At 38.4% G+C, this 25,047-nt stretch overlaps 1 protein-coding gene across 1 annotated transcript in view; it reads right to left on the bottom strand.

Moving 5' to 3' along the window:
- The window catches only part of FAM135B (family with sequence similarity 135 member B), a 312,399-nt gene that overhangs the window by 207,339 nt on the left and 80,013 nt on the right, over positions 1-25,047 (bottom strand). The window contains exon 2 of the mRNA XM_027845146.1: positions 23,299-23,378. Within this exon, the coding sequence (XP_027700947.1) occupies positions 23,299-23,378 (80 nt within the window). The remainder of the gene's footprint in view (positions 1-23,298; positions 23,379-25,047) is intronic.

The raw sequence follows: 25,047 nt of genomic DNA, 5'->3' as shown, positions 1-25,047 counted from the left end.
AAAGAAAGAAAGAAAGAAAGAAAGAAAGAAAGAAAGAAAGAAAGAAAAGAAAGAAAAGAAATTTGTCATCACTTAACAAGGACCAAACATAGGAGGATAGAAGACAGGAGGAATAGATATTAATCTATGAGTAGAGAGAGGTTAGGGAAAGCATAAGGCATGTGATCATAGACTTAAGAGCTAGAGAGCACTTCAGGGGACAACTAATCCAACCTTCTAATTTGGTTAACTAGGAAACAGGCTGAGGAAGATTAATTGGCTTACAAAAAATCATGTAAGCAATAAAGGTCACAGGAAGGAGTTGATTCCTGTTTCTCTGACACAAGAACCATGGCTCTTTCCACTGTGCTATGAGCACTGTTTACTTCTCTAACACAACAATTAGGGTATTTGAGTAGAAAAGAACAACCCCAAGGAACTGGTTTGAATATTTGATGTCCCTCTGTAAGCAAGGAGTTGTCCAGCATGTCACTGTAGCATTTCTCAACAGACTATAAGTAGCAAATCAATCATGAGCAAGGAGGTGAGATAGAGAAGGTACATTGTAATCAAAAGACCTGGATTCAAATGTCCGTCTGATAGCTATGTGACCATAGATACATCAAATCAACTCTTTAGGCTTCAGTTTCCATATATGTAAAACTGCACTCCCTATGGCTTAAGGAAGTTGTGAAGAAAATATCTGGAAAGCCTTAAATCACTATGTAAATGTGGGCTATTATTATTAATCATTGATTTAGAAATTGTCTCCCTTCAGGACTTTATTTTACAAATGAAGAAATTGAAGTTCAAAGACTCTACCCAAGGTCACACAGCTGGGAAAGGGAACAAAGCTGTGACTGTTATGGTGCAGTGGAGTCTTGAATGTAGAGTCAGAGGACCCGAGTTCAAAAGCTAGCTCTGATGCATGGCACATAGGCAATTTTGGGCAAATCACTTACCCTCCATGGGTCTTGGATTTCTCACATAAGATAAAAGTGCTGGATTTTATGTCTTTTAAGGTCTTTTTCAGCTCATGGTCTGTGATACTATGATTTTATGTGAACCTTTCCAACTCTAAAATCTATGATGCTAAAACACTAGCATAAGTTCCTATGTCCAAAAATATCCCACTGTCCCCTTCCCCCCATCCCCATCCCATACATGCTGAAACAATTAAATGACAACAGAAAGGAGAATACTCTTGACCAAATATACCAAGGATGCTGGGACTGCCTTAGGCCTTCAGACTCTTATTTCTGTCCTTAAAATTTACCTCAAGTCCTCATCAAATGATGTCAGCACCACATCCCATCGCCATCAAAATTCATTTCTATCTACCACAAAATCATGTCTATACTCTTTCCAGGATTCCCAAAGACTCCCCAGTAGATATGTTAGGGCAATCAGTAACTCCTACACCCCTCACAGCAAGATTGCGGGATGTGATGATAAGAATCTTTGCCATTTTGCACATAGAAACACCTGTGTTCACCCTGTGGCTCCTAGGTCTGTGCTGTCCCAACTTCCTAATATCACTGATTGATCATTCATGGACAAAGTTCTTCTCCTTCAGATTAAAGTTCTTCCCTGTCTATTTTTCAGTGGAGAGAGAAAGAGAAAAGTAGGGAGCAGAACAAGATTTTGAAATATTCCATAGCAATTTAAATCTTCTAGGACAGTATTTAGACAGAATTTCCAGCACATTATATCTAATTAACAGTTAACAATTTCTACCTATAATTTTTTTGTTTGTTTTTCCCCAATTTGGCTGTTAACCTGTCATATCACCTAGTGAAAGACAGGCCTGGAGAGATTTTCTCTTACTCAAAGTATATGTGCATTTTGGAACTGCCAAATGAATTGAAGGGTCCTCTGCTAGTATACAGAAAAGTGATCAGATGATCTTGAAGGATGACGAAAATGCATGTGTCACTGAGATAAAACCATCTAAGAAATGAAAGGGACAGCAGTACAATGTGTAGAAAATGTGGTTGGGAATGTTGCTTCTGTATATCACTCCTCAGGGTGTGGATAAGTCCCCAAAACCCCTTGATGAATAGCTGCTGAGGTACTGACAACTGTAGGCTGTTGACAAGGAAATGTGGGGAATAGGAGATGCAATTAGGGGCAGAGACTCACATGGGGAAATTAAGCGATCCTGCATTACCCAGACAAAGGGGAATCAGAGGAGGGATTTGCATTTCTGGATGGGGAATAAAAGGCTGTACTTTTGTGCCTCAAGAGTGTGCCCACACGTGGGACACCTGACCTTGCTAGACTGTTAATAAAAAGTTGTTGGGTTTTTTTTTCCTGGTTTACTAATAGCTTCCTGGAACTTTTGTTGCTTATAAGTGTGACCAGATGTGGGTGATCAGACCAATGTGAGCTCAGAAGGCTATATCATAGGTTGGGTACAAATAGTCCACATGTACATTTGGAGTGAAGATGTCTCTAAATTTGTGCATCTCACATTTCTTTTGAGCTACTGCAATTCTGCTTTGCTCATGGAGTACAGCAAGTTCTTTGATAAGGGCACGCTATGGTGGGTAGTTCTATACCTATGTCTCCCATGTCTCACAATCAATTCCCACGTTTTGAAGAGAGACCTTGAGAATGTCCTTGTATCGTTTCTTCTAACTTTCATGGAAGCACTTGCCTTATGTGAGTTCTCCATAAAATAGTCTTTAGGGCATATGTCCTTTTGGCATTTGAAAAACATGGCCAGCTCCTGAGAACTGTGCTCTCTGCAGCAGAGTTTGAATGACTGACAGTTCAACTCAAGAAAGGACCTCATTGTCCAGTACCTTATCTTGCCAAGTGATCTTCAGAATCTTCCTAAGACAATTCAAATGGAAGCAATTCAGTTTCCTGACATGGCGCTGGTATACTGTCCTGGTTTCACAGGTATAAAACAATGAGGTCAGTACAACAGCTCTGTAGACCTTCAGTCTGGTAGTCAGTCTAATATCTTTTTTTCTCCTATACTTTCCTTTGGAGCCTCCCAAACACTGAGCTCGATCTGGCAATGCATGCTTCAACCACATCATCTATGTGTACATGCCTGAAAAGTATACTGCTAAGGTTAGTGAATTTATCCACAGATTCAAAACTTCTCCATTTGCTGTAACTGATGGCTCTACATATAGATGGTGTGGTGCTGGTCGATGTAGTACCTGTTTTCTTGGTGTTAATTGTTAGGCCAAAATTATCATAAGCAGCAGAGAATCTATCCATACTTTGTTGCATCTCAGCTTCAGAGGCTGCACTTAGTGCACAATCATTTGTCAAATATACGTAGGGTCGTCAGCCCTTTCTGAAGCCACATTAGCTCGCAGGTAGATAGATGACCATCTTCCAGGTGAAGGATCAGTCTATTAAGGAGGATTCTAGCAAGAATCTCTCTCTCTTAGTCATTGCTAAAATAGTAGGGTGGAGTGGGGATGGGGAACATAAGGAATAAGCATTTATATTTATCTACTGCATCAGGCAGTATGCTAAGCACTTTTTTAATATAAATATCATCTTATTTGATTTTCAAGTTAACCCTGCAAGATAAATGTTAGTATTATCCCCATGTTACAGTTGAGGAAACTGAGGCAAACAGACGTTAAGTAATTGGCCCAGGTCGCACAGTTATCAAGTGTCTCAAGATGGAGATCTCAGCTCAGGTCTTTCTAATTCCCAGTCAAGTGCTTATTGTCTGTGCCACCAGTTGCCTCTTGACCATCATGTATTGCTTTAAATCCTGGATATGCTAAGTATCTTTGGGATATAATGTTACTGGAAATCAGTTTCCTGACCTATAAGATGGGTGAAATAATGTCTGTCTTACCTACCACTGAGGAAATGTAATGATGATATGAAGAAATGCATTAGCAATGATGACTGATAAATTGATTTGTGCCTTTTTATGTACTCTTCATTGCCATGCACAGGACCCTATATATATCAGGGGCTTAATTAATGGTGGTTGAAATGAAATAAATTATTCACCTTTATACCCCTCTTGGTCCTAAACTGAGGGCCTTGCAAATTATAGTTACTTAATAAATGTTCCTTGAACTAAACTAGAGAGCAGGAAGATGAATTTAAGTATTCAATCACAGCTGAAGGACTTTCCTTACTCAGAGATTTGCCACCAAGAAAAAAGGCTACAGTTTTCCAATTATGAGCCAGTGAGCTGGATTTAAGGTCCTAGGAAAATCCTAAATGAGTTGTTAAAGGGATAGAGCATCTAGAAAAAGAAATAATGATCACAAAGAATTAGCATGGCTTCATCATGGACAGGCCATACCAGACTTTCCGTTTCTCAAAAAGTTATTATGTAACTAGCAGATCAAGGAAGTGTTGAAAATACGGTTTGTCTAAATTTGATTTAAAAAGTCTCTATTATGCTACCTAGCTGCCAAAAGTCTGATCACTTCCCCCCTCTGTTTCTCAGTTGCCATCCTTAGCAAAATAAGGGGATTGGTTTAGATCATTATGGAATATTAGAATTGGAAGCAATACTAGGTATCATCTAGTTCACATCCCTCAATTTCAAAATGATGGAAAAAAATGGGAAGAAAAGGCTGAGTAATTTGCCCAAGGTCATACAGATTGTAAGTAACTAAGGTAGCATTTGAACCTGGGTAGGGTTCCTCTGACTCTAAATCTAGTGCTTTCCCCACTGTGCCATATTGCTTTTCTTGAGGAATAGCAGGAATTAAAATAGGTGCCCTGAGACAGAGAACTGTTCTCATTATTTAAGCACTTTTTTGCTGACTCCATAATAGAACAGGAACCTCCATAACTCTCCCTATTCATGTCGCCTGGAAGTATGCAAATTGACTAATGAAAATGAAACATCTCCTGCAGAGTGTATGCCATGGCTGTGGTTTTAATTACCCAAAGACATAATCATTATGTGCAGCAAACTAGAGAGGGCTCGGTCACACCCCCTCTACATTAGATAAACACAGCCTTTCAGTGTGCGCAAAATTAGTGGTGCCCTACAAACATTTTCATTACTCTCAATGCACAGCCACCAGCCAAGACAGCAAGTTGGCATAGGTTGAGAAGAATCTCACAGATACAGGTGATTTCCAACTTCAGAAAAGTGATAAAGTAATCCAATGTTATTTTTCTTGTGTTTTCTTTTTTATTTCTTTCTTTTTTTTTTTTAACTTTTACCCCAAAGGTAGTAGTTTTCCTTTTTTAGATGCCAAGGTTTGGCAGTTTCCTTACTCACCTTCATTATTCTAAGAAAAATAATAAAATAATAGATTTTGTTGTTGTTGTTGAGTCATTTCAGTCATGTCTGACTATCCATGACCCCATTTGAGGTTTTCTTGGCAAAGATACTAGAGTGGTTTTCTATTTCCTTCCCACCAAAAAATAATAGATAGCATTATTTGTAAATATTTAAATGTTTGTGAAACACTTTACACAGTTTCTCATTTGGTCCTCAACAGACCTATGAGGTAGGTAATATTCTCATTTTATAGATGAAGAGAGATTTCTAGGTCACATGAGCAACATGATAAAGGATCTGACATTTTCTTTGATCCTTTGACCTCTCAAACCTCTCCAAAATGAAAATCATGAAACTTTACACCCACAACACAGCAACTGTAGCAGTACCTACAGTTTAGAACACCTGAAATCCAAAAGAAAGTTTAAAAAATTTTTTTTAAAAATGAACTTAAACCCACCGATTGACCTCAGCTCGGTCATTTTAGAGATGAGGAAACCCTACATCACCAGCATTAAGTGGTTCAGATCAGTCAGACATTTTTCAGTCATGTTTGACTCTTCGTGAACCCATTTAGAGTTTTCTTGGCAAAGATACTGGAACGATTTTCCATTTCCTTTTCCAGCTCATTTTACAGATGAGGAAACTGAGGCAAACAAGGTTAAGTGACTTGCCCAGGGTCACATAGCTAATAAATATCTGAGGCTGCATTTGAACTCAGGTCCTCATGACTCCGTTCAGCTCTCTATCCACTGTGCCACCTATAGCTCAGATTTGAAGCAGGAATTGAACTGGGGTTTTCCTGACTCTTCAGTTCAGTTTTCTATCCACTGTTCCAACTAGCTGGTTGAAAAGTCCCAGAGCAGAGTATGATGATGTAGGCTTAAGACCCTGCTCTACCATTTATTAACCTATAACACTGGACAAGTCACCTATGTTTCTGGGGCTCAATTCACCCTCTCTCAAATGGGAGTAATGATAATTCCATGCCTTTGGAAATACTGTGAAAATTAAGCTCCATATGGATATGAACCTCCACTGAAGGCTCATTGTGGGGTAGAGGTGGTGTGGAGATAAAAAAAAAGTTAAAAATTAAAAAAAAAACAATAGGCCAATTCTGAGAGGCTCATCACCAGCTTGGCTGAAAGATAATGAATTTTCCAGTCACAACTGCTCTCTTGGGCAATCTAATAAGTTATAGAAGAATTACAATCTTTATCTTTGGAGAGACCTCTCTTATCCACAAAATTTCTAGTCCTTAATGTGCTGATCATAAAGTACCCATATCAGGGAAATGTATACATTAATAGTGACAGCTCGCATTTCTTTGGTCCTTTAGATAACTTTCCTTACAACGAACCACTGTGGTCTTTTATGAAAATGATATAATAATCCCCATTATGTAGCTAAGAAAATAGTCTAAGAATATTGATGAAGGGGCTTAAACCAGGTTCTACACGAGGAGTTCTTAACCTCTCTTTTTTTTTTTTTTTGAGTTAAGGACCCCTTGGGCAGTCTGGTGAAACTTCAGAATGTTTTTAAATCATAAAATAAAATGCATAGGATCATAAAGGAAGCCAATTACAATAAGATGAAACTATCAGAATTTTTTTCTAAGTTCATAAACCTCAGATTCTAAGGCTAGTCCTCTCTGACTATCCCTTGCTGCATAATCTCAGAAACTAAACACTGAAAGGCTTAGAATACAGTTCTAGCCTTCCCCCAAATTGCTGCTTCCCGTTGAAAATGCTTAGTCCTGGTGGCTTTCTAACTTTAATAGTATTTTGTGGTTGAACAAGGCACACTGAGTCACAGCTAGAAAAACAAACCAAAAAAACCAAAACAAAACAAAAAACATTCTCGCTTGATAGGTGACATCTATTATTCCAACCAATCCTGTCAGCTACAATCCTTGTGTCCCTTGTTTGTCTGCTTTCTAATTAATTTGGCCTAGAGTTCTGCCTTTCTGTTGATTCAGTCATATCTAACTCTTTGTGACCCCATTTGGGTCTTCTTGGCAAAGATACTGTAATAGTTTGCTATTTCCTTCTCCAGTTCATTTTACAGATGAGGAAACTGAGGCAAAAAGAAGTTAAGTGATTTGCCCAAGGTCACACAGCTACTAAGTGTCTGAAACTTGACTTGAACTCAGGTCTTCTGGACTTCAGGCTCAGTGCTCCATCCACCATGGCACTAGCTGTTCCAGATTAGGATGCTGAGACTCAGAGAAGAGTCATCCAGAAAGAGTGCCCCAGAACTACCTTCCTCACAGAGTTGGTAAATTAAATGTGACGATGAGTAGAACATTTTTTTCTTTTGTAAAGAGCGTTTTAAAAAAACATTATTATCCTTGTTATGAATTCTTATTACTATGGTAGACAGACTCACAAGACTGTAATGATAATTCTGACCTTGGAAAAGATCTGGCCTATTAGCAATTAATCAACAACATACATACTACACACACACACACACACACACACACACACACATATAAACATATATATGTATAAATGACATTGTTCTAGGGTGCACTTCATCAACATAAACTTATTTGAAAAGATGACATTCTGTTCCCCCTCCACAACCACTCCCCTCAAAAAAAACAGATGGAAAAATTACAGAATATGAAGGCTGGAATGAATCATATAAATCATTTAGTCCCAATTGCCTCATTTTCCAGTTCAGCAAACAAGGTTCCCGGCAAGGACTGTAACCACTATACTACATATGCCAGCACCTCATTAGAATGGAGGTCGGTCATTGTGCTCAGGAGTCACCTGAGATGAAGACAGAGTAGGAAATGAAAACACTGAACTGGGAAGTCTGGAGCCCTGGGTTATAGGCCCAGATTTGCTACTACTACTGAGTCTTGGTTTCCTTATTTCTAAGATTTGGGGATTATAAACAAATTGTATGACATGACTACATCTCCCATCTCCATGCCTTTGAACTGGTTGTCCCTCTTAGGATGTTCTCATCCCTCAGTTTTGCATTTCAGAATCCTTGGTATTCTTCCATATATCAGCTCATAAAGGTCTTTCCTTCTGCATGTGACCTTTTCTGGTTCTGCTCTCCTACCTCCCACCTCCTAGTACCTTCCCCTCCAAGGTTAACCTATCTCTTTTATAGGTATTTTATTTATATGTATATATGAAAGTGTCTTTTCCATTAGGGGGGCAATTTGGAACTACACCCAAAGGGATATAAAACTGCATACCCTTTCATCCAGCAATAATACTACTAGGTCTATATTATAAAGAGATTTTTAAAAAGTAAAAGGGCCTATTTGTCCAAAGATATTTATAGAAGTTCTATTTGTGGTGGCAAAGAATTAGAAATTGAGGGGATGCCCCATTAACTGGGGAATAGCAGTACAAGTTGTGATGTATGATTGTGATGGAATACTATTGTGCTATAAGAAATGATGAGCAGGATTATTTCAGAAAAACCTGGAACGACTTATACGAACTGATGCAAAGTGAAGCGAGCGGAACCAGGAGAACATTGTACATGGTAACAGCAACATTATGTGATGGTCAACTTTGAATGACAGCTGTTCTCAGCAATACAATGATCTAAGACAATGCCAAAGGACTCATGACAAAAAATGCTATCCACATCCAGAGAAAGAACTGATGAAGCTTGAATGCAGATAGAGGCATACTATTTTTCACTTTCCTTATGTTTTTCCTGTTTTTTTTTTTCTTTTTTGATCTGTGTCTTCTTTTACAACATGACTGATATGGGAATGTGTTTAGCATGATCACACGTGTATAACCATATCAAATTGCTTACTGTCTTGGATAGGAATGAATTTGAAACTCAATATTTTTTAAAATGAATGTTAAAATTGTCTTTACATGTAATTGGGAAAAATAAAACATTACTTAAAAAATGTCATCTCAGGGTGGCTAGGTGGCACAGTAGATAGAGCACCGGGCCTGGAGTCAGGAAGACCTGATTTCAAAACCGGCCTCAGACCAGACGCTTGACACTTACTAACTGTGTGACCCTGGGCAAATCACTTAACCCCAATTGCATCACCAAAAAAAAAAAAAAAAGTCAGTTCTTTGAGGCAGACTCACTTTTGCTTGTGGAGCATTAGGGCCTAGCACAATACCCACACCATAGTCAGCACTTACTAAATGCTTAGGAAATAGATCATAAGAATGGCAGAGAGAGATCTGCTGGACATCTATGTCAAAAGCACAACAGCTTGAAATTTCTTGGTTTACTTTAAAAGATGAAGTAGGTATAGCTAATAAACAATTCATCTAAAACAGATTGGGGTTATGGGGGCATTAGTTGATACAATCTCAACATGAGTTAACAGTATGATACTCTAGCATACCTGTTATCTCATTGATGTGGGCTTTCTCAACAATGGCATGGTAGGGCAATCAAAAAATTCAATGTGATCTTGTTCAGTCATTCAGTTGTATCTGACTCTTCATTACCCTATGGATGATTCCATCTTGGAAAAGATACTGGAGTGGTTTGCCATTTCATTCTCCAGCATGTCCCCATTTTACAGATGAGGAACTGAAGCAAATGTGGGTTAAGTGACTCGACCAGGATCACACAACTATTGAAGTATCTGAGGCTGGATTTGAACTCAGATTTTTTTTGATTCCAAGTCCAGTGTTTAATCCACTGTACCACCTAGATACTCCAAAAAATGTGATCCTAAGCTACCTTAAAAGAGGAATAGTACAAAGGACTGAGTGGGTAATATCACTGTACTATGTCCTGATTAGAATACATCTTGCATACTGTGTTCAATTCTGGCTGCCACATTTTTAGAAGGGACATTGATATTCATCAGGATGATAAATATCTTGAGGTCAAATTACAGGAATTTGGGAAGTTTAATCTAAAGATTAAAGGAGACTAAGGTAAAATGATAGCTTTTTTTCAAGTGCTTGAAAGTCTCAGAGACTGGTTTGTTTGTTTTGCCTTCCTTTGTATCCCTATCAATTAGCAAAGTACTTGGCACATAGTAGGCATTTAATAAACACTTATTGACTGACTGCCAGATAAGTGTTTGAAGGGATTAGACTTGTTATTCTTAACTCCAAAGGACAGAGTTAAGAGCAATGGAGAACAATGTTAAAGGGGCTAGTGCAGGCATGATATAAAGGTGGAGGAGGGGGAGGAGACACGGGGCTGTATTCCTAATTACCAGAGCTATACAAAAGTGGGATCTCTCATGAGAACAACAATAACAACAACAATAATAATCACAATCTTAACCAAGGTTCATTTAATACTGTAAGATTTATAAAGCACTTTGCAAATATCGCATTTGATCCTTCCAATAACCTTGGCAGGTAGGGTTCTATTTTTATTCTCATTTTATAGATGAGAAAACAGAGGTCAAATCGTTTGCTTAGGCAGGATTTGAACTCAAGTTTTCTTGACTTCAGGTCCAGCACTCGATTGAGTTGCATCTCTGGATGCAAGCTAGAAGACCACTTGTCAAATACGCTGTTTATGGGATGTTGTTATTCAGTCATTTCAGTCATGTCCAACTCTTTGTGACCCCATTTGGGGTTTTCTTGGTAAAGATACTGGAAGGGTTTGCCATTTCCTTCTCCAGCTTATTTTATGGATGAGGGGGTTGTCAGTGGCCATACAATCCAAATACCTGAAATCCATACATAAAAAAGAATCCTCTCCATATTGTCTCCACAAGTGGTCATTCAATCTTTGCTTGAAGACTTCCTAGGAGAGAGAACCACCATCTCCTCCCAAGGTAGCCCATTCCACTTTGGCATGGCACAAATTGTACACATAAAATACAATATGTACATTGTAATAGTGCTCCTTCCATACCAGGGTGCCTCCCATTACTAAAATAGGTCCCTTTCATTAAATAATTTTCTAAATGACTTTTAGTTTCTCATAATTGTGACCATTTAAAAGGTTCTACTTTAGAAGAGGATCCTTTGTTTTTTGTTTGTTTGTTTTGTTTTGTTTTGTTTTTCCCCAGGGAAAGAATGTCCTGCCATGCCCCTAAGTTATGACAATAGCTATAGAATGGATTTATACCATACTTTGGGATATGCAAAGCATTCCACAAATATTATCACATTTTATCTTCACAACAACCTTGGGAAGTAGGTGCTATTATTATTATTCCCATATTACAGATGAGGAAACTGAAGTAGATGGAGGTTAGGTGACTTGGCTAGGGTCACACAGCTAGTAAATGTTTGAAGCCAGATTTGAGTCAAGGTCCTCATGATCCCATCTTCAGTTCAGCATTTCCTTCTTGGCAAAACTTAGCTATTCTGTCTTTAAAATAATCAGCGCTAACTATCCAGACACCTCTGTTCAAGAATTATAACAAAAGCTCTTATTTATATAGTACTTTATTGGGACAAAGCATTGTCCTCATCAATAGTCTTCTGAAATAGCCAATGTGTTTGTAATTATTCACTTATTACAAAAGAGAAAACTGAGACTGAGAGAAATGGAATGGCTTGACCTAGACCATGAAACTAGTGACAGGGAAGGCCCTTGAACTTAGGTCCAACTGGGAATAACCAATCAGTAAGCATTTCTTTAAGCGCTTACTTTGTGTCAGGCAATGTGGGGATACAAAAAAAGGCAATAATATTGCCACCAAAGAGTTTACACACTAAGGAGGGGAACAGTATGCAAATTAAAAAATACATATAGAATTGAAAGGTTCAAGTGGGTGGGAGAATTGGAAAGGTTGCCTGTAAAAGTTAGCACATTAACTGAAGCTTGAATGAAGTGAATAATGTCAAAGGGCAATGGTGAAGAGTGAGAACATTCCAGGCACAAAGGATGGCTGTACAAAGGCAAGGCGATGGGGGACGGAATTTGAGGAAATATTTAGTACAGCATCTGGCACACAGTAGGTGATTAATAAAAAACTTGTTGACTTTAATTTTGAATAGCAGTCAGGAAGCTTTCCCTGGACTGGAGAGTGTGTGGAATTAGGGTGAGAAAACTAGACCAGGTTGTAAAAAGCCTTAAATTCCAGAGGATTTTATATTTGAACATTCACATATTGTCAAACCAGGTGTAATGTTCAAAAAAGATCCTTTGTACTAAATCAGAGTGGCTAAATAGGATTCATTATTTTTAAGTGGGGTTGCGTAGGTAATATTCCTCATTTAGGACCATTTTGATTAAAAGCCAAACACTTCAAAGATGATTCCTTTATCTGAACCTCTCCATGTGACATTTCCAATTAGCTAGGAAGAATTATGGAGAATTGTATCTAAAACTCTCCAGAGCCTCTGTGAGGTGGTAAAAAGCATGATGGGAATTTCCTATTAATTTGGATGTTTAAAAAAAACACTAATATAAACACATTTGCTTTTTTCACTTTTTCACTATAAAGCAGGGACCATTTGATGGATGAAACAAAAGCTGATTTTGTGGGTACAACAGAACTAGTTTGTATCCAAGGACAATGTCCCCCAAGTGAAAATGCCATTCTATGTTATGAGGCTTCCTTATAACAGATTTCTATGTTGATACACCAACTACTCTGTGTGTGTGTGTGTGTGTGTGTGTGTGTGTGTGTGAGTGAGAGAAAGAGAGAGAAAGAGAAAGAAAGAGAAAGAGAGAGAGAGGAGAGAGAGAGAGAGAGAGAAAGAGAGAGAGAGAGAGAGAGAGAGAGAGAGAGAGTATTATGACTTGTTCAAGGTCACCCAGTGAGTTATTGGAAGAGCCAGAGCTAGGACCAAAATCTGACTCACAGGCCAGTATACATCCCAGTGAGCAAAGTATCTTCTTTCCTTTCACGTTTGAATAGATGTTAGCCAGGGGAGGACCAACATAATCAGTCAATTCAATAAACATTTAATAAGCACCTACTATATGTCAGGTTGTGATTGTGGTTTGTCCTTCATTCTCAAAGAGAACCATGATATCAGGGAGACGATGACATGACTTGCAATTGAATTTGATTTGAGTGAGGAAGGGCTCTGCAAAGTCACTCACTTTCTCCTTCAGAATCATCTGGGTCCAGTGGCCAAATATCAATCAGGATGACTGAAGATGGCCCAGGATGCAGTGGGGGACCTTGATCTTTTTAAGCTAAGGTCTTTTCAAGTTCTTACTTTGAATCAGGCAAGGCCCATTCAATGAATAGGCCTCTTTAAGAAGTGAGTCAAGGGGGGCAGCTAGGTGGCGCAGTGGATAGAGCACCGGCCCTGGATTCAGGAGGACATGAGTTCAAATCCGGCCTCAGACACATAACACTTACTAGCTGTGTGAACCTGGGCAAGTCACTTAACCCCATTGCCCAGCCAAAACAAAACAAAACCAAAAAAAAAAAAGAAGAAGAAGAAGAAGTGAGTCAAGGGATGGTCCCTTTAATCAAAAAGAAAAAAAAAATCAAACTGGAAGGAGAAGACCTTCAAGGTGGCACTGTGGAAATAATTTATACAGCCTGGCATCTTACTCAAGATGACCAGGAAAATAAGAATCTTCTTCCCTAAGAAAAAACCCATCTCAACCAGAGTTAGCTCTACACAAAGGGAGAAGAAAATTGGGTTTGGAGTGAGAAGACCTGAATTGTATCTCTGGCTGTCACACATACTATCTGTCTAATGTTACCTTCTTGGAACTTTAGGGTCTTCATCGGTAAAACAGGAAAAATGATGCTTACAGCACCAAATTCATAGCTCTAGTCTATAAATCACAATGTCCTCTACATGTTCTTATCAGAAAGGCTCTGCTTCTCTCCCTCATGTAGCTGTTTTCCATTTCCCATCATGGTTATTTGTGTATGCATTGTACCTTTCCATTCAGCAGAGCTTCTTTTCACTCATCCTTTCATTTTCCCCAGGCCTTAGCACAGATGTTGTTTGCACATGGCAGGCTCATAGAATAGCTACAATGAGGATCAGAGGAGAACTCAGGCATCATCTAATCCAACCTAGTCATTAAAAAGATGAGACTGTGTGAACTTCCACTGAACTGAATTTAAGGTTTAGAAATCACTTAGCTTTTAATGCCCCCTCGAGGTAGGAAGTACACAGGTGATTGTCCTGATGCAGAGATATGAGAAATCATATAGTAGTCAGAACAATAATGGTGACAGTGACAGTGATGATAAAAAAGATGATGATGCTGAAGATGAAATACATGATAACAATATTTTAGAAATATATTTCAAAGCCCTTTTCCAACATTACTACTTTGAAACTGCTCAGCAACTTGCGAGGTAAGCAGTAGAAGCATCATCATTCTCATTTTTCAGAAGAGAAAACTCTGAGGCTTAGAATGGATCCTAGGGGTAATAGAAGAACCTTAGATATTTGACTTCAATTCTGGAGTTCCTTCCCACTGCATCCTACCTTCCGTGTCTATTTTATATGGATAGAATCAGGGCCCTCCCTTCTTCTTTGGGGTCACCAAGGTACAACCCCACCTCTCCTTCCTACCCCTACCTCCCACCTCCCTCACTCCAAAACACATACTATCCAGGGTTTCCACCACAACCTTGGCAAGCAGCCCTACCCCTCTCTGCCTCTTTTGGGTTTTACTGAACTCCACAGCAAATGTTTCACCTGCCTGTTACTCTTCCATGCAAACAAGCCTATTTGGTGTTTAGGCAGTTTTAATGGGCCAGGGCGGTGGAGAAGAAAGGGATTAGATTATATTCATTTTAAAATAAATGTGTCTTTCCCACCCCTCAGAACCCAAGCCACGTCCACTCCACCCTGGTCCCCTATGCTTCCAACTGACTAAATGTTTCCACTTAATGGAGATGGAAATTACCGCTCACAACATTATGGAAACTAATGACTGCAATTTTTCTACGTTGCCCCGTGATTCCCTGTGTTATCTTTTCTTGCTCCAATGAACAATGACTGGCACATGCTTGTTTGGTATTAAAAGGTTTATGGCAGGTAGCCTTAACAGGCAAATGCTTTCTGTTTGAACACTGGAGCAAAGCCTCTGTTTCCCTATGGAAAGCTATTTTTATAATCCTTAAGCAGTAGGAGGCCATACACTCTACTAGGTAGCATTGTCTCGGCTCAAGAACACAGCCTGGCAGAGGCATGATTGACTTTTCTTCCCTGACCTGACAGAAACCCAAAAGACTGAGTCCCCAGTCAGGGATTGTGGAGAGAAAGGCAAAAGGATGAGAACAGATTTGGCTTGATGACTGTTCTTTCAAATAGGGGAAGTAGAAAATCCACAGTGGTGCAGAGAATGACTGCGGAGGATGCTCTGAGGGAAGCATAATTTCCAGTGACATAATTTTCAGATACATTAAGTTCCAGCGCTGAGCCCCCAAACACCATTCAGAAAGCATCTCAACTAGTCTTTATCCAAAGCAAACTATGTAAAACTAAATTCTAAAACCAACTCCTTCACTGGAGTTACTGTAGAGATACTGGGAAAGTTACTTCCCTAGCCTGGGACTCAGTTACATCCTCTGTAAAATTAAGGGGTAGAATAAGATTAGGTGTTCATAACCTAAGATCTATCAACATAGATAGATAGAGAAATAGAGAGAGAGTTATACACATATATACATTTATATACATATATTTTTGATAACCGCATTTCAACAAAATTGGTTTTCTTTGTAATTCTATGCATTTTATTTTATCCATTTAAAAATATTATTCTGAGATGGAGCCCATGAACTTCACCAGATTGCCAGAGGGGTTCAGGACACACACAAAAGCTTAGGAAGTGCTGTGTGACCTTGGGCAAGTCACTTAACCCAAATTGCCTTTAAAAAAAAAAACTTAAATTAAAAAGGGCAGCTAAGTGGCGCAGTGGATAGAACACCAACCCTGGAGTCAGGAGGACCTGAATTGAAATCCGGCCTCAGACACATAACACTCACTAACTGTGTGACTGGGCAAATCATGTAACCCCAATTGCCTCACCAAAAAAAAAAAAAGGTTAGAAAGCTTAGAATAGATGATCTCTAAGGTTATTTCTAGCACTAATTCCATAATAATACTTTAACTGCATGAATTCCAGTGTAAAAGAAGCTTCAATTAGGGATCTTAGAGATTATCTAATTTAGCCCCTTGAAAACTTAAATCATTCCCCCAACTCTCTCCTGAAACTCACAGATGCAAAATAGAGCAGGGCCTAGCAAATCTACTTTAGAGTGCAGCATTGTGGATAGAGGGTTGAGATTTGTGGCAGGAAGACCCAAGTTTGGAAGCTACCTCAAACACTGACTACCTGTGTGGATAAGTCATTTAACATCCCAGTCTCAGTTTCCACATCTGTAAAATGAAGATAATCTTAGCATCTACCTTACAGGGCTGTTTTGAAGATCAAATAAGATAATATATGAATAATACTTTGCAACCCTATGATAATTGTAAAATTTCTATTGTTTGATGTTATAGTTATCACGATAAACCTCCAATATGGAGGTACTTAGGCTTAGTGGTCCTAATGCCCACGAAAGCATATAGGCAAAAATAGCTTGTATTTTTCCAATGTTAACTCTTTTTGATTGAACTCTTACCCTGTTGTAGGGACCTTGAGTCATTCCCTTGCAGCTTCAGTTAGACATTAGATCTTCCCTTCAGTTTATGATTCTAATGAAGAAATTCCCCTACCTGAACTTTGCTTGAGCCTACACCTGGCACCAATTCCCTGTTCTCAACCAAGTCTATTGTTAGGGTATATATCTTGTCACCTGAACCCCAACTTTAAGCATTTTCCCACTCCAACACATCTCCCTCACCCTCAGGTTGGAGTGAGGTTGTATGAGTATGTAGGGACAAATCTCTATTTATAGAGCCATAGTGTGTATATATGTTTTTATGTTTCCTACTTTCTGTATTACATAATAATAAAGCTCATGATTGTATCATCTTCCTGAGTACCAATTTTCTAGAAATTCTCAAACCCAGTTATTTGCTTTAACCCCAGTCCTGTGACCAAATAAAGCAAGACCTTGAAACACTCCATAAATGTTAGCTATTCTTATTTATTTATTATTACCATTGCCTCAGATTGGGGTGATTTACTGAGCTAGAGGCAAATGCGTATACTCCCACTTAAAGCCTGAAGGCTAGAGTGACCATTGAACACTACAGAGGCAAGAGGTCAATCATCAATCAACAAACAGTTATTAAACACTTACTGTGTGCCAGGAACTGTGCTAAGCCCTGGGGAAGTAAAGATAGGAAGGATACATTCCTTAGAGTTCCCACATCAGATCCTTTGCTTTATCCACACACATGAAATATGCTACAATAGCTTCTTAGGGATGCTGGGAAGTGACCTATTGACATCACCTGTACCCTAGAATCTCTAGAATCTCTGGATTCCCAATCCCTGGAAGCAGAGACCAGCAGTCTCTGGGCTTTGGTGTGAGGCCAAAAGTTAATATCCAAGCATGACCAAAACTGGATCCTATCATAGGTGATATGCACACTGATCTGAGGTCCTTTTTTTTCCCTGCAAAGATGCTAACTCTTGTCACCTATGAAAAGTCTAACTGAGTAACTGACAACACACATCAGTAACACATTCAGGCTGAAAAAGGGGTTTGGACTAATCTTCATTAGAATTGGCCGAGAACAGCAAATATATCAAAGATCTCTCAATCAGCAAGAATTTAAGTGCCTAGTATGTGCTCAAGTCTATACCATAGATGGATATGAATATATGGATTGTGGATGTAAAGCCTGAATTCTATAGAGGAGATAACATACACACAAAAAGTGTAATTAAAATGAAATGTATGTGATGAATGACTGATTCTTTTAAAAGCACTATTAGGTACTTACTGCATGCCAAGCATTGTGCTAAGTGCTAGGGATCAAAATACACAAAGACAGAGTAAATATGAGGTTATTAGCAGGGGGTAGGGCATGGGAGGATATTAGTAGCAAGAGAGATCAGGAAAGGCTTCCCAGTATGAGGTGTCACATGAACAAAGTTATGTAAGAGACAAAGAATTCTAGGGAAAAGGTTAGGCAAAGAGGCAGGATATGGAGTACCTCTAAGCATCAGTGAACCATCTGAGGACCAAAGCGATGACATACAATGGAGAGGGCACTTTATGCAGGTCACTTTGTTTCCTCAGTCATAACTTTCAAGCCTTTTTTTTCTCTCAGTTATTTTCTCTTTCACCTGCCACAATGTGGAATTATGAGTTCTAGATTTGAAACCTATCTCTGGCATATTCTAGCTGTGTGACTATGGGTAAAGTTACTTAAACACTCTGAGTCTCAGACAACACTGATGGAGTTCTAATGCCAACAAAATCACATGTTCTTGATGAATGGTCAGAGAGCCTTCCTTGGTTTCAGGAAGACCTATGTTCATGTCCTATCTGTGATATATATTGGTTATGTGACCACATGAAAATCACATAACCTCTTAGTGTCCTAGACAACTCTCTATGACTACAAATTGCAGAAAGTATGCAGAAATGCACATGGAGGAGTCTCACCTAAGGGTTCATTTTACCAGTGTAATCACAGCCCCAGTCTCTACCCCTAATAACAGTATATGACCTAAATCACAGAGATATTATGAAGATGTTCATGTATTGAAATGGGACAGTGAACTCATTGATTTGGAAACTCCCTCCAACAAAAGCCCGGCAGGATGGATGGGTATGGATAGTTGGTTATTTACACAGTTACAAGGACAGCAATTTGTAAAATTTAATTTGCTTTCAGAGACTGTGAGGTATAGAAAAGATGCAAAGACAGCTGACATTTATTAAGCACTATGTACCAGGTGTTGTCCTAAATGCTGAAGCTAAAAGATTTCTTGTAAAGGTGGGATATGAGCTGAGACTGAAGGAAGCCAAGAACGCCAGGAGGCAGAGATAAAATGGAGCATTTGAAGTGTGAAGGAAAGCCAATGAAAATGCCTGGAGCTGAGAGATGGAGTGCTTTCTGCTACGAATATCAAGAAGGCCGGTATCACTGCATTTAGGAATATAAGAATTTGAGATTTAGATTTAGAACATTAGATTTGGAATCAGAGGACTTGAGTTTAAGTCCCCAATATGATGACACTCCCTTTCTGTCCTTAGGTGAGTCACAATCCTCACTGGCCCTCAGTTTCCTAATCTTAAAATGAGAGGGTTGGACTAAATGATCCATGAGTTCATTCCAGCTCAAGATTTATGATCCGACAGGGTGACACATGGCAAAATATTGTGGTGTAGAGGGAAGAGATGAGAATCGACTTCAGAATACAGGTCCTAACCTCAGCACAGCCACTAGCTCTCTGTAATTTTGTCCAAGTCACATTTCTACTTTGAGCTTTCACTTTCCTCATCTGAAAAACAAGGGGATGAAATCTATCCTCTTTGAGGTCTATTCCAAAGCCAAAATTCTCTAATTTTAAAAGGGATTATGGAATATTAGATAAAGAGCTGGTCATGGAATCATAGACTTGGGTTCAAATTCTGTTTTAGATACGTAGCAGCTGCATGACCCTAGACAAGTCATTGAACCTATATGGGTACCATTTTTCTCATGTGCAAAATAATGAAGACAAGGTTTACTGATCAAGTGTAAATCTCTACAAACTTTAAAAAGGAGCATGGATGTAAGATATCTTCGCCATCATCATGAAATGGTTTTTACTCGGCCCTGAAAGAAATGATTACAAAAGAATCCAGAGTGATATTTAACCATATCTATGCAGTTAAATAAAAGGGGAACATTGGTCAGATTTTCAATTAATTTAATCAGCATAAATACATAGTTTGAGAAATTTAGCTTAGATGATGCATTTAACTTATTTTTAACAAGTCAAGTCATTGTTGTCTTGCTTCTCTGTGTAACTGAATCAACCCACCACGTAATCAATAGATTCAGTTTAATGGAACATAATTGAACAAGCAGCAACTATACTCCCAGTTTTAGTTCTACATTCTGCTCATTAGGTTTATGAGATGATAATACATTACATTTGCCATAATTACATATTACACATAAATACATTACTTTATACTGTAACATAGAACTATAAGAAGTCATTCTAGTGCCTAGGGAAAGTGAGGGGAAGGAGCAGGGCAGACTATAGTAGTCTAGGTTATAAATTGGGTAGAGTGCTATATATAGTTGAAGTCAAGAATAACTGAGTTTATAGCTGTGTGACTCTGGGCAAGTCACTTAACCTTATTGTCTAGCCAAGAAAAGAAAAAAGAAAAAAGAAAAAGAAAGAATACCTGAGTTCAAATTCTGCCTCATACACTTACTAACTTCATGCCCCTAGATGATTGACTTAACCTCTTCCAGCCTCAATTTCCTCATTTGGAAAATGAAAGAGTTGAACATAATAGCCCCCAATGACCTTTCCAGCTCTGAGACTATGATCTTATAATTCTAACGCATCTTGGGTCCAGAAAGGCCTCAGGATCTTGCCTCTGGCATATGACATCCTTGAATTTCATTATACTATTTGTGGGCTTTCATATGAGCTACTCTCAGTTGAATGCAGTCACACCACAAACCTGGAATTTTCACTGGCTGTTCCCCCATACCTGGAATGTTCTCTTTCTTCCTCTCTGCCTCCTGGTTTCCTTTAATTTACAACCAGGATCCCATGTTTTACAGGAAGCCTTTCCTGATCTCCCTTAATTTAATTACCCTTCTTCTATTGATTATTTCCCACTTATCCTGTATATAACTTGTAATTACATAGTTATTTACATGTGGTCTCCTTGATTAGACAATGAGTTGCTTGAGAGCTGAGAAAGTCTTTAACCTCCCTTTGTATCAACACATCTACTTATTATATGATAGATGTTTAATATATGTTTATTGACCGACCAGGAAGGGTGATTTTGTCTCTAAGAAGGCCTGTCCAGCTGATGGTCCTCCTCAAAAAAAAAACAAAAAAAAAACAAAAAAAAAACCCTTTAAATGTGAATGGAACCAGAGGAGGAAATAGGAAAAGGACATAGGGGTGGGGAAATATGTCAGAATGGAGTAAGAATCTATAGCAAATGCAGCAATGGGACTGGAGAACCAAGAAAAAAGGTAGGAGGGGGAGGAGCAAGGCAATGGTTGAGGCCCACGACCCAGAAGAGGTAGCCGGCCCATGAATGCCAAAGGTCAAGGCATGCTGCCAGGAAAGGAGAGCAGTCCAGGAACACACTTCTCTATATATTTGTATCCTGGATAAAACCCCACTTCATTTATCCTAGTTATGACTGCCATCCATATAGTCCTTTAAAGAATCCTGTGAAATGTTTGCTATTATCTCCATTGTCTTTCCTATCCATCTACCTATCTATCTATCTATCTATTTATCTATGGCCTCAGAGAATAGCCAGAAAGGAGGAAAAAGGTGTGAAGATAGCTTGACTACAATTCCTAAGCATGGTATCTTTCTTATCTTTATCCAAATTGTCATCTATTCTTCTTCAACATTTCAAAATATTATCTGTGGAAACTTCTTTCACCAATACAGACTTCAAACCCTCCAAACCCTGGGTGTGTACACACACTCACTCACACACACACACACACACACACACACACACAATTGTATATATTACATATTCAGTTACATTATATATGTGTACGTATATGTGTGTAGACAGATAGATAATGTCACTAAGCTATATGAGGAATTAAGGTCTACTAGAAAAAAAATCATAACATATTACATGGATAGGCAGGCATTTTAAACTCAATTCCTTTCCTAAAACTCATCATGACAGAGGATGCCCAGAATTCCCAAAGCTTATGCTCGCTCAAGCCTAGCAATGGACAATAGCAGTTGAAGGACAGAAGGAAGTGTCAAAGAGCTTTTGAAGAGAAAGTTATGGCATATTAGTAGTATGACAATGAACAAGTCACTTAACTTCTCTGACCCTCAGTTTCCTCATTAGCAAAATGGTAATACTAATATCAGTTTTATATATGCATATATATATACACACATACACACATATATACACACACATGATGTATACACACACACACACACACACACACACACCGCCCACATATATGTATCACAGAGTTGTTGGGAGGCTTAATGAAAGAATGTATGTAAAGCATTTTCTAATCTTTAAAACAATACATAAATGCCTATTACTCATATTAATAATCTATATTATTTTGCTTATTATCTTCCTTTCAGAAAAAGATATAACTAACCTATTAATATTCTTTTTTTAAAATTCAATGTTATACAAACTCTTGCCTAAGTGAGCAGAAATAAGTTTTTTTGTAGTTGAATAAAAGTATTGAGATGTGAGGTCATCCTCTATAAGTATGGTGATACCATTTAGTACAATTCCAGTAGCAGATAGGATGATAGAGATGATGCAACCTCCCACCCCAATCCTATTCTTCTCTTATTTTGATCTCCTCTCCCAGGTTTTGATTTTGAAAACTTTTAATTCCAAATCATTTGGAGGTTGTGAGTATTGAAATTGTTCTTAATTTTTTAATATATTATCATAACTATCTTACATTTTTTTTGTTCTTATTATTATGAAGTTATAACTTTGAGAAGCACAGAAACTTATGGACCCATTTATTAAGGCATGGAGGGTTTGAAGCCTGTTTCGCTTAAAGAAGCATCCAGATGAAATATTTTGAAATATTAAAGAAGAATAGATGCAGAAAAGGATTACAAGGAATAACACACTTAGGAATTAAAGCAAAACCATCTCCACACATTTTTCCTCTTATCTGGCTATTCTTTTAAGATGTGGGTAAGCTACCTTACTACCTTTGGTGGAAGAAAGCACCACGTGGAAAATCCAACCTATAAACAACATTTGCTGCTTGCCTTTTCTTTTTTCAGTCCTTTGCCCTAGTATAGTTTGAAAAATAAAAACAGACCAGCTTCATTTTTCTTGTCCCAAATTCAAAACTGATCATTTGCTAAAAGTAATTCCCTAGGCTTGGTTCACTTTAGAACCATTGTGATTCTAACTCAAGTGCCTAGAGATGGTATATAGCACATATTTTTGATGATGTATTCAAATTCTTCCTCTTCTGAAAGACCCTGTATTTGGCCTTCCACACAATGGTCCCTCCCACCTCCAGATCTGGGTCCTTCATTCCTGGATGCACCCAGTGACCTCTTTTCTTTTCCATCCCCAGACTTACCTGTCTGCCCACCAAGCTTGACACTCAACCTGTGGGGAATTCTTGATGGGACCTTCAAGGTAACTCGGACTTGATAATGCCTACGGACAAAAGAAAGAAGAGTCTGCTGTCATAGGATACTAACTTGTGTTCCTCATTATGAAGAGAGGGGGACAAAATCCTGCCTCTCTTAGAACCCATTTAGCACTGGTATTCATAATCAAAGTAGAGTTAATGAGATGTCCTATTAAATGAGAGACATCATAATAAAAGATGTCCATCATCATCACCATCCCTCCTTAATCATTCTTTCCCTCTGCTGGCTCCTTCCACCAGTTGGATAAGGGTTTCCTTTGACCCAATCAATCCTCTTCAGATATCATTTTCTAATGATCACACCATCATTGATAAAATTCTAAAAAGAATCAACTCAATTTATCCCTCCAATTCTTTATTCCCAACTCAATCCTAAAGGCCCTATTCTTCCTTCTGCCACCTTAATGAAAATATTCTCTTTGAGGTCACCAATGGCCTCTTATTTGCAAAATTGATTGACTTTTTCTCAATCCCTACCCTTGCCCTATCTGCAACCTCTGATTCTGTGGATCAGCCTCTCCTTCCTGACATGTTTTCTCCCTCAGTTTCTGTGACATTTCTTTCTCCTGGCTCTCCTCCTATCTGTCTCAATTCATAATCTCCTTTGCTAGACTACATTTATTCCCATCCTAAACTTATATTGAGGTGTTTCTCAAGGCCCATTTTTCTTCTCTGTTTTCTTCTCTCTCTTCCTTGTTGATCTCATTCACTCCCATGATGATCTTATCCAGGGGTGTGCTAGAGCCATCTTTTACAAGCTGAGGACATCATGAAAGTTTCAATGTGAGCACAAATGCCACAGAAATTGTGCAAAGGCTATAAATCATAGACTAAGTTATTATTTTGTTGATTGTCTAGACATAAGAAAGTGATAGAGAAAATATTAATAATGCAGATTAAACTTAAAAGTGTGTCTTGCACACATTTTTTTTTCCCCGTAGACTTGGTTGTCAAATATTTGCCAGCATAATCTTTTATCTTAGCCACTCACATAACTTCAACTGTACCCTCTATATGAACAGAATAAAACTAGATATTTAACTATGAGTTTAAGTTACATATTTTCAACTGCCTGCTGTATATATCAATATTATTGTCCCACTGGCCTTTCAAATTCAATTGAATTCATTATCTCTTTCAAAAACCTTGTCCATTTCTGTTGACAACACCCATTTCTGTTGAGATTAGTCATTCAACCTCAAAAACTTCAAGCCACCATATTTATTGATCATTTACTGCAAAGCCTTTGACTCCGTTCCAAAACCATGGCTTGTTAATGTGATACAATATGCTGAAAATACTATTGTTTAGCTCTAGTCATTCATTCCAGTCATCTTCCACCTTGACACTACTGCTGTATCCTGGACCTCCAGTAACCACTATCTAGAGGATCTTTGGAACTTCTGCCTATGGTCCAGGTTAGCCTTATTGGTGATAACTTACTGTATCCAGTTGCCCTCAAACCCAATGATATTCTGTCATCCTAGCTTCCTTCTGATCTGACAATGATGCTGTTGCTGTACTTTCCAATTGGACCTCAAAGAAACTATGACAAGGTGAAAGTTTAGAACTAGAACCAGGTCATCCTAATTGGTGAGATACCACTATATCTATCTGGCCACAAATTTTACCATGCTCTTTTACCCTATCCATTTTCTGACCTGCTACTATTTC

This window comes from Vombatus ursinus, unplaced genomic scaffold (assembly GCF_900497805.2).
Source record: "Vombatus ursinus unplaced genomic scaffold, bare-nosed wombat genome assembly UNPS02005236.1, whole genome shotgun sequence".
Taxonomy (NCBI): domain Eukaryota; kingdom Metazoa; phylum Chordata; class Mammalia; order Diprotodontia; family Vombatidae; genus Vombatus; species Vombatus ursinus.
The sequence above is the reverse complement of the archived record's forward strand: the minus strand, read 5'-3'. Positions and strand labels throughout refer to the sequence as shown.